This window comes from Mustela nivalis (assembly GCF_964662115.1).
Source record: "Mustela nivalis genome assembly, chromosome: 6".
NCBI lineage: Eukaryota > Metazoa > Chordata > Mammalia > Carnivora > Mustelidae > Mustela > Mustela nivalis.
In genome coordinates, this window is record NC_139025.1 from 56201314 (window position 1) to 56220057 (window position 18744).

An 18744-nucleotide genomic window follows, 5' to 3' on the forward strand; every position below is an offset into this window, starting at 1 on the left:
GAAGTTCTCCTAGGAGAAGAGATCCCTCATCACCTTCTGTCTTACACTGAAGCATCAGATTGCTGTAAAACTTTTAAAATAGCTGCACTGCTCTCCCACAGACGTGGGTGTACTCTACTCATGGCAGAAATAGGTCCAATATTATAAAGCAAATTTGATTCCTTAAGGTTTTGCATTACATAAATGTAAAATAGTATTATTAGTTCTTACAGTCATCATTGCACCATTCATACTTGAAGCAATTGATACTTCCACAAATCAGGCACTGTACAAATTCTGTCATAGTAAAACATTTATTTGTTAAAGTGATATAGATTATTCAAGATTCTACAGTCTTAAATCATGGATGGCAATGTAACATGGACTGATACAGAACTCGATGCCAATGTAGGCTTTTCTGTTTCCTTCTTTAAAAAAAAAATACTTGTAGGCCAGAAGAAAACAAAAATTTTGGCTTTTAAAGGGGATGAACCATGGTCTGATCGAGCCAGTTGTGCCAGCATCAGAGACTTCTGCTTCGGTTCCTGTGGACAATGTCTTCTAGGGCACCAGTTCAACAATGAGCCTTTGTGAATTGAAACGCCTTAATTTTATCCAGTAAAAATATCAGTGGCAACTTTTTTCAGGAGAGAAAGAAGTAGTGCTCTTCAGATTAACTCCAGCCTCTGAAAAGGAAGAAAAAAAGAAAAGAAAAAAGAAAGAAAGAAAAAGGAACAAAGAAACAAAGAGAAAATACATAGGTAATAAGGCCATTGTGCCAGTAATTCAGAAGTTATAAACTATAAGCACCCTGGCAGGAGTTTATTGCTATACAATACAAGATACACCCTTAAAAGCCATCTAGACATCACATCAGCTCTTACAATGTTGCTTGGTAACTTCAAATTCTGAATATGTAGAAGAATCTCATTTTAAAAAGGAATCTAAATGCATTCAGCCTAAATAGTTAAGTAAGTCAAAGCCAAATTGTGGAACAGCATTTTCCCTTTCTTTGTTTTTCACATTTATATTCTCAAGGAAAATAATGATTTGTTCATTAATGCATGCCATTTAAATTTTAACAAATAATCATGCTGGCTTTAAAACTATGAACATATTAGACCAATTTTGTTCATCACATATAAAATCTAAGTGATTTCTACTTCTCAAATAGTTTGTTGGGGGTTTTGTATCATATTGAAATTTTATAAAATTTAATTATATGTTAAATGTTAGTGAAGACTATTACTCCTCTTCATAAATTAGTTCCTCACTCACAGAAGAAACAAATGTGTAAACTGACAATGACTTACAAGAAAGGCATTCCATAGTTAATGTGATTTTGAATAAAATAATATAAAACCATTTAAAATATTTAAATATCAAGCTGTATAAATATTCTTCCTCTAATGTGGGTTCTAAACATCATAGATTTAAGATATGTCTATAAATTCCATCTTGAATAGAGATGAAAAATGATTTTTGATAAATACAGAATTTCATAAATATGAAGTAGAAGTAATTTTTGTCCCTTCCCATTCAAAAAGAATTATGTTTACAAGTTGGAGGTTATAAAATGCATGGCCCAGATGAATCATGAAATATGGAAGAATATTCTATATAAAAATGCTGATGTAGAACATATTTGGTGTAGAAAAAACTTCATGTGATAAAGGTAAGAAAAATATTGTAGAGATGTTTCATTCAAGAAAACATTTCATCTGGGGGCACCTGGCTGGCACAGTTGGTAGAGTCTGTAACATTTGATCTCAGGTTGTGGGCTTGAGCCCTACGCTGGGTGTAGAGATTACTCAAAAATAATATCTTTTAAAAAAGGAAGGATGGAGAAAATATTTCATCTGACTAGCTGAATAGCTGCAGTTACTTTTGGCACAAACAATAGTCCTTGAAAATTATTAAACAAAGGATTTACACAATGTTCGGAAACTTAATAGATAATAGATGTGTAAAGTATTTATAAAAAATAATTACCTTGGAAATGACTGAAATATAGATCTCATCATCATTCTTTACCTGGAATGTTCTAAGAAAAACATCGTAACATCACTTTAAATTACAATGGGATTCTACCTAAATTCCTATCTATTGAGTTCATAGCATAGCTTATTTCGGTGAAATTGCATTACAATGAGTTTATTTCTGTTTGTATTTCCAATTATATGCTTCTTTTGACAGAAAAAAGATGTAGTTGTACTATACCAAAGTTCAAGTTTCAGGAAGCTGTAATATAGAAAAGACTAAATGCAAATAGAAGAAAAATACAGTGCACAATATAACTAGTTTGACCTTAGAAATAATAAATTCTTCCAGAATAAAAAACTATTTTAATATCAAGTTAATGAGGGGCACCTGGGTTGCTCTGTCATTAAGCACGTGCCTTTGGCTCAGGTTATGATCCCAAGATCCTGGGATCAGCCCCAGCTGGGACTCCCTGATAAGCAGGGAGACTGTCTCTTCCTGCTCTCTCTAGCTCTCTTCTTTGCGCTCTCTCTAGCTCTCTCTAGCTCTCTAAAAAAAAAAAAAAAAAAAAAAAGTCCAGTTAATGATCATTTAAGTTTACATATTTTAAAGAGATTCATTTCTACGTTACATGAAAAAAAACCTATTTTTTAAAAGATTTTATTTATTTATTTGACAGAGAGAGATCACAAGTAGGCAGAGAGGCAGGCAGGGAGAGAGGGGGAGGCAGGCTCGCTGCTGAGCAGAGAGCCCAATGCTGCCAGATCCCAGGATCCTGGGATCATGACCTGAGCCGAAGGCACCCCTACATTAAAAAAATATATATATATATTAACAAACTATGGAATTATGGCTTTTATAAAAGCTGTTAATTTCAAAGACTAGACAAGTAGCAATCAGTTTTGGAAACTGCGGTATGAATTCACCTGTCCTGAACCTATAACTATGACTGAAATGATGACATAATGTGAACCTGCATAAGAAGTTGTATATGATATTCAAAATAACACTTTTTACTTCACTAATCAATAGACAACTCTCACAATGATTTCATAAAGATCTAAACATGAACACAAATTACAAGAGAATCACAAAGGGAAAAAAACAGACTATAACAATTATCTAAAATGTTACAATGAATTTGAGATAGGCTCAGGATGTTTTGATAATGGTCCTTATTTAACAGTGAAAGGTATGCAAATATTGGGGACAGATAGTTTTATTAACAGTACTACAAAGAAAAAAGGAAATTAAACTATCCAATATTAAAAGAAGGAAAAATGTCCTGATGTTGAATGAATGGTGAGAAAATGCTATTACTGTCTTTACTCTGAATGCAGTTAAGAACAATTCTTATATTATTTAGGATATCTAAAAAAAGAAGGAAATGATTTCTAAAAGTCATTCCTGATACCATGGTTCTAGGTTTTACTGATTTACTGTAATGTTCAAGCAAATGTCAAAAATGGGTTTAATTATTATAAAAATAGTTAAAAGTTATCTCCATATGTGTATATGTGCCTATTCTATCACTCTTATTTTTAAAAATTTCACTTAAAGGTAATATCATAGCAAAAAACAAAGCTACAGAACCAAATACTTTATAGTATTAATTTTTACTGGGAAATAACATTGGAAATATATCTGGATCATACATACAAATTTGCTTTGCTGTTTAGCTCTTATTTCATATTTTTTCCTAACCCTATGTTAAATGTTGCTCTTTCTTTATAATCAGCATTACTTTTTATTCATTTATACCTTAATAGTTTCTCTTAAAAAATTGTCTCTTTTCATAGTTATTGCACCTGTAGCAGGGGTTTTATGACAAATTTTAAATTTGTTAAATACCTTAATTGATACTATGCAGAATAACCGGAAGTCAAATCCATTAGAATCAGGAAGCTATTTTCTTAAAGGCTAGTGCAAGCAATTGTAGATTAAGGGATATTTCTTGGGCATACGTATACACACACACACACACACACACAGTACACATATTTTGTTGGTCTGAATGTAGCAAATACTTTTCAAGAAAGTGTACTTAAGAAATTTTCAGTGTAAATGCAACTAGGTAGGGGAAGCTGGGTTAAGTGTGTTAAGTCAGTTAAGTGTGGGACTCTTGATTTCGGATCAGATCATGATTGAGTCCCCTGTTGGACCCTGCACTCAGCGGGGAGTTTGCTTGAGATTCTCTCCCCCTCTTCCTCTGCCACCCTCCATTTTTCTAAGTAAATAAAAAAATGCAGGTAGTCAGTTGTTCCTATTTTTAATTTCTAAACATGGCATATGAATTGTTTTACAGATTTAACAATCTTTTCAAACATAAGGTTAACACATATAAGTGCCAGTTTACACATAATTACCACCAGTTATTATTATCAATGTTTCTTCTTTGTTCTCAATTCATCTGAGTGTGATTAGGATTTTAAGATTTTATTATAAAAGGATCATATGTGATATATTAAATATTTTAAGTTCATTCTATTTCTATACACATGCAGGAAAGGTCCTAAGGAAAAAAATTGGCATAGGACATATTCTGGCTAATGGAAATGAAATAAATGTATTAATTCTTCACCCTTAGGGAAAAAAATGATCTTAGCAGATACCTCAGTATGAGGAATACCTACACCACTAACTGGATGAAACCTTTCTGTCTTCTGTATACCTTCTTACTAGAATTTGATGCTATGTGAGGGACTGTGGTATAATTAATTTAGTAAGGTTGCCATGGAAATATTTTGTTATGTTAAAAACGAAAATGTGTTGTAAGGTGTTTTTTGTTTGTTTTTTGCTTACTTTTGAAAGAATATTTTATTTATTTATTTGAGAGAGAAGGAGAGAGAGAGAAAGAGGGAGAGAAGGTGTGAACCAGGGGAAAGCCAGAGGGGGAGGGAGAGAGACAAACAGATGCCCCACCGAGAGTAGATCCCAAGACAGGGCTCAATCTAAGGACCCAGAGATCATGACCAGAGACAAAACCAAGAGCTGGATGCTTAGCTGACCGAGCTACCTCGGCACCCCAGGTTTTTTGCTTACTTTTATTGTATATATACACAGGTAGCATTTTAATTTAAATTTAATGCAATGGGCAGCATCCAAAATTTTGGAAAACATATTTGCCCTTGGTTAGGAAGCCACATTTGTTACCGACCTGTGGAAATAAAAACTTAAAATAAAAATTTATATCCCTTCCACCCCACTAAGAAGGAGCTGGGAAGCTGGAAGCACAAGCTCCACCTCACTCCCCTCACACCTGGTGAAGAACTGCTGACCATGGGAAGGGCACAAGAAGACAAGCACGATGGTCAGTCTCTTCCAAGGGGCTTCACTGGTGGTATTGAGAGGGGTAGAAATGATAGGTCTGCTAAGGCAGAAATCATTTGCCAAGTACCAAGAATAGTCACACTGAGGTTTCATGATACTTGAATTGATAGTTGAAAAATGACTTAGATTGACTTTCCTGCTTCCAAATCTTGATAAAACATTTAGCACCATTCTGGACAGTGCCTCTGATAGATCAATCATTTACTTTCTAATCCCTTTCTAAAGATACTCTCTTTCAGAACAGCTAGATGTCCAAAGTTACAGGATAAATGAATTTTCAGAAATCAAAGGCAAAGAGAGAGGCCAGGAGAGAAAGAGAGGTTCAGAGCGAGAAAGGGACACACTGGGTGATGATGAAACAATGCACCTTCACGCAGGTCAGTTCGGTACACAAAAACAGAACACGAAGTGTATGCCAGACACTGGGCTACTGATTGTTTCTAGTGAGCCATCTGTTCATTTTTTGCAACATGGGATTGGGATCCTGAACTCAGAGACATGATGCATGAAAACTATGGTGATTAATTTGGGAGTGGAATTCATTAGGGGAAACCCTGAATGATTGTCAAAGTTATTATCTTTTAAATACAAAATGTATTTAAAAAAAAAAAAACAACCCTACTTTTACCCCTAAAAAATTAAATCAGTGGCCTTTTTTAGAACCTTTAAAAGCAGAATATTTTTTCTGTGCCAAACCTTGAGCAAATGGCTGATGCTTCCAGCTGTTTGAACAGATTGCTAAAGTGCTATTTTGCTCTGGAAACACACTTTCTGATCCAATTAAAATGCAGGAATCAAATACTCATTTGAAACTTCCAAAAAGGAAAAAAAAAAAAAAAAAAAAAAGAAGAGTAATCAGTTGCTGACAAAAGGAATACCATGAATATTTCAAATGTAGTCTTTTGCTCCATTTTATAGTGGCTTCATTCATTTTGGATAATACTGAAACACTTCTGTTCATCCACTTTCAGGGAGGCATAATGTATCATTTCAGCTCCTATTAGGATGTAGAGGTCAAGGATAGGAATGAATACATTCTTATCAAGCTACTTTCTTCACACTGGGAAATATTTGTAAAAAACGCACATTATTATCATGCATGAATAGAAGACGGACTCCAAAGTCACATTAGTATTCCCTGTATCCTTACAGTATGGATCAGAAATGTTCAGTTAACCAGAAAGATGTCTAAATTTAGCAACTGGAAATTCATTTAACCAAACAGAACTTTAGTTTGTACCATTGAGTACTGAGTAAGTTTTAATGGGAAGTTTCAAGAAGTTACATAAGCTTGCAAGAAAATTTTAAAAAATTACTTTTAAAAGAATATACCCACTTAATGCTGTATTATGAGACAGGTAACAAAAATCTCACCTGTGTTTCCTGGACAATCTGGTCAACATTAGTCAGCAAAGCATCTGGGAATAAAATTTTCAGTGTCATAAACAAATACACAAATTCCATTTTTAAGAAATAGACCCTAAAACACTTCTCACTGAAATCTTGATAAGATTTGTCTTAACAGAGAATTATCTAGACTTTTATCTAGATAATCTAGATATTATCTAGACCTTTTATTTATTTATTTATTTATTTATTTATTACTTACCTGTTCTTGGGCAAATTGCAATTGACTTTTGTAAATACTCTGTAGTTGTCTATGGCTACTTCCTGATACATAATACTATAATAGTAGAATTTTTAAAATATTGTTCTAGTTGCTGAAGTGAGTAATTACTATGGAATGTACTCTTCTTCAAAGTGTTCAAGAAGTGAATCAGGCTTCTACTCATTTTTCCCTACTCAAAGTTAACATTTCAACAACAGAGCTGTATATGATTAATATGGAAAGATACACCAAGGAAAAGAGAAACCAAAACAGGAAACATGGCTTCACTATGTTCAACACACAGAGTATTAAATAATCATTTACAAAAATCATTATTTAATAACCCCCAAAATAATATCAAGTTTTATGAAGTACCCAGTATCCTCACATAAAACACTAATGTTCTATATGCAGCCATTCTGCCTTTTAAATGTCCATATATATGTTCCAGTTGGCTATGAATGTTTCATACCATTACCTAGCCTTGCATAGCACACATTCTATTTCTTTCCAATATGTCCTCTTTTCAAGCAAATACTCTTAGTATTTGCTTGAAATATTCAAATATTCATTAAGAAGTGACACAATGATAAGAAAAAATATTGGGAAAAAATTATTCTCAGGGTTCACAGGTAAGTGTGATGAGAAGAGAACAAAATATTTTTTTTATAGAGCTTCCAGGACAAATATTCATAGAAACTTCTAATGGCCTCTGGAGATTAGGTTTTACATGAAAGCAATAATAAGACATGTTCACAATAAACAGAAAAAAATGTTTAGGAAATTACATTATGGTAGAGCCAACATAGGATATTTCATAAGCCCTTCATGCTACTTGAATAATTTATTGGACATACTCTGAGCAGAATCACAATATCTATCTAGTTCCTGTTTCAGGCAAGATCAAATGTACATCAACTTCCAAACACAAAATGAAAGGGACTTTATGACTTTCCCGGAATGTATTTGAAAAAAAAAATTAATTTTTTTCCCAACGCTTTCACCCCATGGCACTTTTATTGTAAAAAACAGAATGCCAGCAGTTTAGTTAGTAGAAAAATTATTCAGTCTACTGAGAGGAATGACTCTCAAAGTCTATACATATGGATTTGACACCTAATTTTATGTCAATTTTGCTTTCTCAGGTGAAATGGCATAAACATTGATACTTCTACAAGCCTAGTAAAAAATTTTAATTTTTAAAATTCATGGACATATTTGAAAATGAGTGAATTTGAGAAGAGTGAATGAAATTAGACAAGGTGTAGAGATCATTATCATCAGGAAGTTCAGAAAAATAAATTTCTTCTAGAGAGTTTATTTCCTGTTGTAATCTTATACAACTAATCAATTACAATCTGTGTTGCAGGACACAAAATTCTGATTTTAACTGATTAATCTGATAAGCATACCTATTAGTATATCTATATATTGCATATATAGATACATAAGTATATACCATGTATATATTTTACTAATGGTAACTTTCTATCTTAAATTTTGACTTTGAGAAATAGCTGACAAAATCAGAAGACAATGGTACACTATTTATTATACTGACTGCTTGTAGTATTTGATAAAATTGCAAATACATTACCCTTATTTAACAAGGAAATTTCATACTTAAATAGACTCCCAGGTAGAAATTGCTACCTTCTGTGTCGCACACTTCAGACAATACCACATTTTTAGGAAGACTCAGTCACAGTAATACTTTTACAGTTCTTTCTATATTATGTGATCCTCTGTACTGCTATAAGAATGATTAATTTGTTTCCGAAAGAAAACAAACAAACAAAACCCCCCAAATCTGAAAAAGTAAGTGTATGTATAGTCCCAGCATACATTTATCTACTGTGGGAGGAAAAGGACTCAACAATCTGAAAAGACTGAGCTCTGAAACTATTACAAAATCCCAGTCATTCCTTTTGGTTACTTTCTCTTTTTTCTATGAAATTTTGAAAACAAGATATTTCTTATCCTTAAGTTTGACTCCCCCCAAATGCTTCACTCACAACCATTATAATGTAAATAATAATAATGACTATATAACGATGATGATTAACATCATCAACTATGGAGGATAAGAAAAATATCCTTTTCTTATCCAGCCCACCTCTGTGCTGAGGTCCTTTCCCCAAGCACCACAAAGACTTACAGACAGAAGCATCCACATTCACTATTAAAGAAGAAAGTCTGAACGCTTCGTGAAACACGAGGGATGACTGAGCAAGAAAAAGAGAATAGATAGTCTTCATTCTGCATAATATCAACGAACATTGTTTTCTTAGCATCACAAAATAGAAACGGAGTTTTGTCATACCAATAAGAAAGTGGGTTCAGATCTGCCGTCTTTGAAAAATGCCTCCATTTGCCTTTGTAATTCTATGTTCAATGAGATGCTTTATGCTTTCTGTACTTTTTTATTTTTAATGACCTATTGGCATTTAAATGATTGTTGTTAAGCTTCTCATTGTGAATAACGGGAAAAATAGGAAAAATTCAGAACTAAGAGGCAATTGTTATAGATCTTGTGATAACTGCTCTAGTTTTTTACCTTTCTAAATGAAATATTTAGTTTCCTTTCAGTGATGTGAGCAAATAAAATAGAATTTAGTTTGGAAGTAAGTACTTTGTGAGTACTTTAAAATGAAGGAGAAAGTACTTCTCAAGAAAAGATAAAAAGAGATTTCTGTAGATAAATGGAATACATTTTTCTTTTAATTTCTCAACTCCTTGTGGGAAAGTATGTATCATTCAAATAGACTTGTTATGTCTGTAAGTGGTTTACAATAGTTCTACAACTTCTATCCTAAAAACTTTTTAGTAAAATATATCTACAGCTAAAGTCAACTGTCTGAAAGCTAAATTAGCTTATTGTGGCCTCAACCTAACTAACTACATTTAATGATCCTAAAAAATATTTAGGAAATAAATTGGTTCCAGTGAGGGTATTACATAGTTAATTTATTTATTTAATATACTGCTGTTTCGGTCTATTTGTAGCATAAAAATAAATAGTATCCATCAAACCAAACTTTGTTTCCTCTTAGGATCCTAAGGCAGCACTGGATGCTTCATCAACACTTTACGATGCTCAAATATTACATATATTAAATAAAAAAGACCTATTTTAATAGTAGTTGGACATTTCCAAATTGGGGGATATTTATCCAAAAGAAACAAAAACAACACAGGAAGACATATAATTTAAAAAAATGTTTGAAGCAAATATCTGTAAATATATTGCTTGTTAGTTGTCATATTGAACAACCTGAAACTATTGTGTAGAATGGCTAAAAATAAAAGAAAAATAGTTTAGGACATGGAAATAAAAAGCAATATATATACCTTTTACATAATCAGCAACAGCAAACCACATGCTTTGGATCACATACACACAGTTGGTTAAATGAGAGGTGTAAGAAATAACAGAAAGAAAAACAATGAGACACAGAATTTCTTGCTTATAGTAATAAAATACCTAGATCACAAATCAATATTGTGCATATAATCAAAGTTCTTATTACTGCACCTTCCTTACTGGCCCCATGCATTTATTTATTTATCTATCCATTCACTCATTCATTCAAATAACTACTGTGTTTCGGAAAGTATACCAGGTATGCTTACTAACCCCTAACTGTCCCATAGATTTATTTTTCAGTCACTTCACACTGAAACTGCCCTGAGCAAAAAGTTTTTCATACACTTGTAAACAAAAACAAAAACATTTGACCCTCTTGATAGGCCAACTTTTGTTGATCTTTCAAAATATAAACTTTTTAGAAAGACAGAAACATGAGCCTTCTTATCATTTCTAAAAACAAGTGTTCATGCATTTGGTTAATATACCCTGAAAACAGTCTTGTAAAACTAATAAAAATTTAAATGGTTTCAATGACTTTAGGCAAACAATAAATTTCACATGGTAAGATATTATAAAGTTCTAAATGTTTATAAGAAATAAAAGATATGGAATTAAAGTTTCATTTGAAACATAAGCAGAAAATTGATTTTTAAAAATACAGGCAACTGGAAAATATAAAATAAGCTAGTCAGTAGCTTGGAACAGATATGCTAAACTGTGGCCTTACTGCATGATTTCAGAGCCTCCTTGTCCACAATCTTCATAATGCCAGAGATTTCTTCCTTGGAGATTCATTTGCTTAAGTCTCAAAAGCGCGCGCGCGTGTGTATATATATATATATATACACACACACATATATATGTGTATATATATATACGTATATGTATATGTATATATGTGTGTGCGTGTGTGTGTATTGGGGACTTTTTAATACCATATATGTAAAAACTAGGAAAGGGAGAACCAATATGCTTTTGTCAAGCAGCACCTTTTGAAGAATTAAGTAATGATGTTAATTAGAAATGTTAAATTGGGATTAGAACATTATTACAGAAATAGTATTGAAGATACACTTCACTCTGTGTAATGCTTTTGATTTTACAAAACACGACTACACACATAATCTCATTTATTCCTCAAAAGAACTATACACTTGACCCACAAAAGCTGATTCGATTTTCAAAATGTGAAAGGAAGTCTTTAGAAAGGGAACGAGGACAGAGGAGGTGTTTATGAAACACCTACGATAATACTAGCCCATTAGATAATTTTTTTCAAGATTGGCGTGGAAGATAATCTCTGACTGCTTTAATGTTACCTATGTCTGAATGTCATCATGATAAGTCATGTATAAGATGTGCCTGTGTCAAGCTAAAATTAACTGAAATTTTTACATATGCCTCTAGTAGAAGAAAATTACACTAGTGACTACTATTCCTTATCTGTGTTTTAATATTTCCAAGAGATCTGTAAAAGATAATGAACTTACTCTGTGTTTTACTTACTCCCATGGAGCATTTGTATAAGTAAAGTACAAATCTTCGTATATTATGGCTAACATTTTTTGTGCAAGATTCTCTTGTGAGCCTTATTTTCAGCCTTCCACCCCAAACATCAAGAATGTCTGAAGGTTAGCCTCATGTACCAATCTTTAGTAAAACACCATCAAGTTGCAATATAATGTAAGATTTTCAATGAGTAGATAGGAACATTTATCTATAGACCTTGATTTTAATGAATATCCAGGAATGCCATATATCAAGGAGAAATATCCTTGTCTGATTAAATTTAAGATTTTGTTTAATGATAGATTCCCCCTAAGCTGAATGATTTCTAATTAAATTTCATCACAGGTTTTGGTTAAAAATAAATGCATTGACTCTAAGAAAGAAACATTCCAACTGAGAATTACAGGCAGAAGGGAAAAACGAAACCAATATCTGGTTAATGAGCAATGACTTTCTATTGCTTATAAATGTATTACGAATTCCATTAGAAGTATTTTTTAAATCTCACTTAGTGATAAAAATAAACATTCCGTTAATAAAGGGAGACTTGTATTTTTGTCTCCCTTTTTAACTTGCTTAAAGAAAAATATAAAACTCATTCATTCTGCAAATGTGTACCGAATGAATGAAAACACATTCCTGTGCCCAGGGTAGCAGCATGTAGAATCTGGCCTGTGACTTAAAACTGAACTGGATAAACAAACAAACAAACAAACAAACAAAACTGAACTGGATTTTCTTGATAAATACAAAATCTCTTGAATTTCCTTTTGCTCCCTACCAAAAAAGCTTTGTCATGGATGAGAAATACCTTAAATCCATTAAGGCACCTGAACCAAGAATGTTGTTTAGAAGGTACCTATTTTAACACTGTCTGGGTATACTTGAATATTTTATTTTAAACACCATAATAACACGGAGTCATTCTTTTTAATATCTGCCTAAAAACAAATGCCACCATCCTTGAAAGAATATATACCATCTACTCACTGAAAAATGCTAATCAGCCTGGGTGGTCCTTTGTAAGACTGGAGGAAATATCACTATTTAGGAAGAATTCCGTTTCTGGTGACAACCTTTATTTTGTGTTCTGCTATTGTAGAACCTGGAAGCCAGTCCTAGGGCAGGGGAAGGCACTGCTCTGTCATGCTTTTATCCCTAAACCATCCTGTCTATGTTACCTTCATATATTAAACTGTACCTAGAAGGTTTATACACCTTGGCTCTATGAGGCTTGTATCAGAGAAACAAAACTGGAATTTCAAATTCCAACTTCCTATATGAGTTTTCAAAATAATTTCTTCATTAAAAAGAAATAATAGGTTACACAGTGCTTTCCAATATCCACTCAGCATCTGAGAGAGTTGATTTTCCACTATGCCCGTCAGAACCATTGGACTGAATTAGCATCGCATTCATAGACATGCTTCTTTTAGAAAACAGTCCACACGTGTTCAGTGAGTTACTATAACAATAGTATTCCTTTAATTCTCCATTCAGGGAGTACCTGTGCCTCGCTCTGGATCTCTCAGCAGGCAAAGTGAGAAACTTACTTGGCTTTGAATGTGCTCTTTTAGATGAGGGCCCCTCTGTGACAGAATCAGGAGGTCGACTAGCTAACTGCAATGCAGTTGAGTTGTTCCTGTTAGTGTTTTGGGACTCAACATTTGTGACAGCTTCATTCTGTGGTTCGGCACTTGGCTTTGTGCCAGTCTTTCTTTTCTGCTTTTGGGACACAGAAGCACTTGAAGTCCAGGTAGGAGGCAAAGCAGAGGTAGTGGTAGAGGAGTCCTGACTTGAACAAGTTTCTGAAGACTGTATCACATTGTCACTGGCAACTTTACAACACTGAGCATTCTCTTCATGTCCCACAGCTTGTTTGGACATGGACTGGGGCAGCGTGACACTGCAGCCTTGTATCTGAGCCCCATTAGTTTGAGAGTAGACATTGCTGACCTTGGTGACCTTGTGTTGCCCGTTATTGTTACAAACCTTATACCGGATCATGAGGATGATGATGAAAACCAGCACGGATGCTACAATTATTCCACCAATAATAATAATCATGGTGCCTCCCAAAAACTGGGACTGCATGAAATGGCATCGCACGTAATCCTGTTCCGTCGTAAACTGGATGCAACCCACGACTCTTGTGGCAGTGAGGGAAGTGATGCCATCATCATATATTGCCAAGACACACAAGTCATACATAGTTCCAGCAGCCAGGTTATTGACAAGAAAAGTTTTGCTCGTAGGAGGTATCATTCTGAGGGACAATGGGATTTGTGTTAATATTAAAAACAAAACATATAGACACACAGAGCCATTATGACTTCAGTCCTGTTTCATTTTAGTACTTATTAAGATAAGCACATTTATAACAGACATGAAATTTGGGAAAAATGATCTAATCTTATATTTGCCTAGGTAAAACAGTTCAAAGTCATTGTCGTATTCTGCATTGTATTAATGGTGCCTGCACCATGCCTTGACAAGCTTACTAATTACATTGCTTGGCAAAGCAGAACTCCTAATAAAAGCCCCTGCTAAAAAATCATTTATGACAAATTGCTTTTGAAAGGTGTGACTGTGACATTATCTGACTACTAAACAAATCCATTTAGCACTTACAACACCTCTGTGACTAAAACCCAATTTGAAGAAAGGGAAAACACTGACAATCACATTAGAAACCAGAATGGAAACGCATCAGAGTTTTTATTTTCCAAATCAGTTATAAGATGCTATGGAATGGTACCCAGTAAACCTATCTTTTGTAACTACGATAATTACTAAGATTACAGTACTTTATTTACAGATCTTAGTCTACTCTTAATGCCGTCAACACTTGGTTCCTAGCATGTTTTTATCTAAAAATGAGGTTGATGGGAATGTATGAGAAATATTATCCTAAAAATATGAACAGGGCAAGGCTGTTGATCAGAGCCTAAATCCCTCATCCCACCCATTATGGGCTGATGAAATTATCTTTAGAACAGTTGCTAAAGTTTGATAAAAGTTTACAGATACCTCTGAATCCATTGTATCACAAAACTCTTCTGTGGGTGCTTTCTTCCACTACCTTTTTTTCCCTAGCAACCAAATATGACCTAAACTAAGATTTCATGCAGAAAAAAAAGGCTTGAAACTGTATTTTCCTTGAAAGGAATTTTTTAGGACATTTGAAAACTTGGCAATGCTAATCTATTCTACAATCTAAACAATGTGTTCTAAATGAACCAGGAAAGTTTTAGGTCAGAGTATGTATTTGTGATTTGTGATTAAAATCACTAACATTTAGTGAGTGTGTGATAAGTACCAGGCATTACTAAGCACTTTATATACACTGTAATTTTTTTTTTCTGGAACACTATAATTTTTATCCTTACAATGACTATATGAGGGTGGCATTACTATTTTATTCATGACAAACACTGAAGTCAGGAAATTTAAGCAATTTTCTGAAGGTCACATAGAATTTTCTTGTCATGGAAGGATTAGGATTTTAGAATTTGGAATGTAGAAACTGGCCTATGGCTATACATATATACAGATATATATACACACACACAATGATAGAAGCTACAGGAAGGTGAGGGGGAGGGGTACCACTCTTCTTTGACAATGGGTTAAATACTGGGTAACCCAGGTAAAGAACTGAGTATGAGAAGGACAAACTACTTTATGTTAATATGCATGCTTCAGAGTCTATATGATCATACATTTAGTGATGAGAGGGATATTAGAAACCATTTACTTTAATCTCTTGCTTTTAAAGATGAGGAAATTAAAACTCAGCCATGTAGAACTTTGCCCAGGATCGATCATATGGCTAGCTGGGCCAGTTTTGTTTTTTTCTACCAGCCCATGCTCATTTTAAAAAAGTTCTCTCATCTCCATACATGAATGAAGATCAAATTATCTTCAAGAATTCATCTGGGTATATAAGAATTGAGTTGATCTTATTTCAAAAAGCTTCAAGACAAAAATATATATATATATGTATATTTCAAAACCACAATTTTATATCATTTCTTAGGACTAATAATAGTCTATCATGAGTGAAATTATATGAAGAGGTAAAAATGTATATTTCCAACTGAAAATTGGACAAGATGTGACTATAAATCAATGAGGCTGAACTTCAGAAAAACATACCAGAAAACCTATAGTCAGACACAAATTCTCCATCGGATTCCTTATGAGGAGATTACGTACTTAACTCCAGTGATACTTTCACTGCTCAAAATATTTATAAACTTTCTATTTGGAACTGTCTTAAGAACCAGTGTATATGAAACAATACACATGCACATAACTCAATTACTCAAAAAAAAAATCAGTCTCATTATTTTATAGTTACATCCTATTTTTTGACCAAAAATGGCAATACCCATCTTGATCACCCACCTTATTCACAAGACTTGGCTCCAAATGGCTTTTGCTTGTTTCCAAAATTCAAATTCACCCTCAAAAGACGAAGATTTGCCACCACTGAGGATATTCAAAATAGTATGACGAAGGTTCTAAAGATAATTCCAAAAGTGCTTTGAGCAATGCCAGCATCATTGGGATAATGGAATAGCCTCCCAACGTGACTTCCTTGAAGGAAAGAACACTCATGTGGATGTGTAAGTTCTGGTATGTTTTTGAATTTTTAAAATAAATCAATCTTGTTCTCTGATAGTCACATCTCTTAGATGAGGGGAAAAAAGTAAGTAAGCATAATATTAAATATAAATTTGAACTCTCTAAGAATAACACCATTCAAAGTATTTCCCCACAGGTAATCTCCTTTCACAAACCTTACATTACACACTTTAAAAAAAATGGAGTGCTATAATTACAACACAGAGTAGCACTGTCAATTAAAACAAAACAAAACAAAACAAAACAAGTCAGTAGTACGATAACAAGCCCTAAGTAAGATGCATAGTAAGTATAAAAATTTGGTTAATTTTTCTTACCTGTAAACAAGGGTGTCATCATAAGTACCATTGTACTGGATTTGGAACATACGTATTCCGGGAATATTCCTTTGAAAATTAAATTTAAGTAGTGCGGTAGATGATGTCGCTTCTGCTACTACAATTTTATCTTGACTCATTTTAGTATCACCATTACTACTGCTTGCATTAGAACCTGACTTAGTAGAAGTTGAGATATCTGAAGAACCCGGATCAGGCTCATGGATATGATTTGTACTGTTTAGTAAGTGAGGGAGCTTAATTATATGAAGGTCCACTGTTTGTGTTGCTTCCCCAGCAGGATTAGAAGCAATGCAGGTAAAAGCACCTGTATCCTTTACGGTTGTTATAAGAATATCAAGTGTTCCATTATCATACACCAGAGATCTTGTTGCATTTGAAATCAGCTTCCCTTCAGGAGAAATCCAGTGAATTGCAGGTTCAGGGTCCCCCCTGGCTTTGCACCTCAAGGTTGCCCTTTGACCTTCCAGGACTCTCATCTCATGTGTATGACGAGTAATGAGAGGAGGCTCACATAAAAACTCTTCCTCAGGAATTGACCAAAAATAGCGACCAGTTAAAAGTGCTGGAGAAGCACAAGTCTCTAGGTCATCTTCTCTGGACAGACGCCGCAACCACAACAATTCACAATTGCAATGCAAAGGGTTTCCACCAAAACTTAATGCAAAAGTTGATGGGCTGATTATTCCTGAGGTTGCTAGTACCTGAGCTCGCTGAAAGAGAGGGTCAGGTGGTAGCTTCTGCAATTTATTTGATGTTACATCTAGCCGAGTCATCTTGTGCAAGTGGGAGAAAGTCCCCTTAGGAATGTTATCAATCATATTGTGATCCAAACTAAGGGTGTGCAGGCTAACCATCTTCTCAACAGCATCCCAAGGAATTGTTTCTAAGTTATTGTAGGACAGATCCAGCTCCTCAAGGGCAAAGACATCGTCAAATGCTGTAGAAGAAATTAAAGTCAGTTGATTGTTGTTCAGTATCAAATGATGGAGATTGGAAAGCCCACTGAACATATCATTTGTAATTTTAGTCAATCTGTTGCTATTCAAATGCAATGCCCTCAAATTTCGTAAGTCGGCAAAAGCATGAGGTGTAATAAAACTTATTGTATTCCTGGATAGAGTCAGGTCCACCAAGCTGGTCATATTGGCAAAATCTTTCCTTTTAATATTTGTAACAAAATTGTCTGCCAACCGCAGTTCCACAGTTCTTCTGTCAATGTTTGGTGGAACAAATAAAAGCCCTTTCTTGGCACAAAGGGTTGCGAGATTAGGAGACAAAATCTGACAGACACAACGCTTTGGACAGATCTGAGCTCTCACTGCTATGCCAATGAAAAACAGATAAAAAAGAAATTTTTCCATTGTAGATCAGATTTAAGAGCCTGTAAGAAAAGATACAAAATGCAGTGTTAGCATCTAATCATTTCACTAATGTTCATATTCCTACTGGAATAATCCTTTTTATGCAAACTGCAATACAGAAACAATTTACTCATTTGTTTACTTAACAAACAAGTATAAAATATCTACTCTGTATTGCAGGCTATATTGACACTAGGATGAAAAATATACCATTCCTGGCCTCATGGGATTTAAAATCAAATGGGGAAAAACAAATAAGCCACCAGATTATTATAATTCTGTAAATTACGTGCTATTTTTGAGATATGTCCAGGGTACTCAATGAATGTGCAAAAAATGTGACCTTCAGCGGAGACTGGAGGGAAGGAGTTAAGAAACTTGCCCCAAACCTTGAAATACATCTCATACATTTAAAAGATTTAAGATATATTTGAGGATTTGCAAGTACTCAATTTACTGAGTAGAAACAATAAAAGACAATATTTGTTACTGTTAACTTTGTGGCATGGTATTCGAAAGTAAATAATTGTCCATTAAATTTTACTCATCTTTACAAACAATCTTGAACATAGTACAACTTTCACAACTTAACTGCAAATAAATACTCTTATTCTC

The 18744-nt window shown here is 33.9% G+C and overlaps 1 protein-coding gene across 9 annotated transcripts in view; it reads right to left on the reverse strand.

Moving 5' to 3' along the window:
• Positions 1 to 279: 279 nt before the first annotated feature.
• Positions 280 to 18744, reverse strand: part of LRFN5 (leucine rich repeat and fibronectin type III domain containing 5) — a 251251-nt gene continuing 232786 nt past the window's right edge. The window contains exons 3-7 of one of the 9 annotated variants that reach the window (XR_014313178.1): positions 16745 to 18149; positions 13331 to 14043; positions 6664 to 6707; positions 6168 to 6286; positions 280 to 665 (exon numbers count right to left, since the gene is read on the reverse strand). Coding sequence is in view for 3 of the 9 variants with exons in the window: in XM_082736278.1 (XP_082592404.1) it covers positions 2003 to 2023; positions 6664 to 6707; positions 13331 to 14043; positions 16745 to 18129 (2163 nt within the window). In the remaining 6 variants the exon portion in view is untranslated. Of the gene's footprint in view, positions 666 to 1971; positions 2024 to 2054; positions 2221 to 6167; positions 6287 to 6663; positions 6708 to 12767; positions 14044 to 16744; positions 18150 to 18744 lie in introns of those variants that run through there. The other 8 variants (XR_014313179.1, XM_082736278.1, XR_014313183.1 and 5 more) reach the window with 8 other exon arrangements.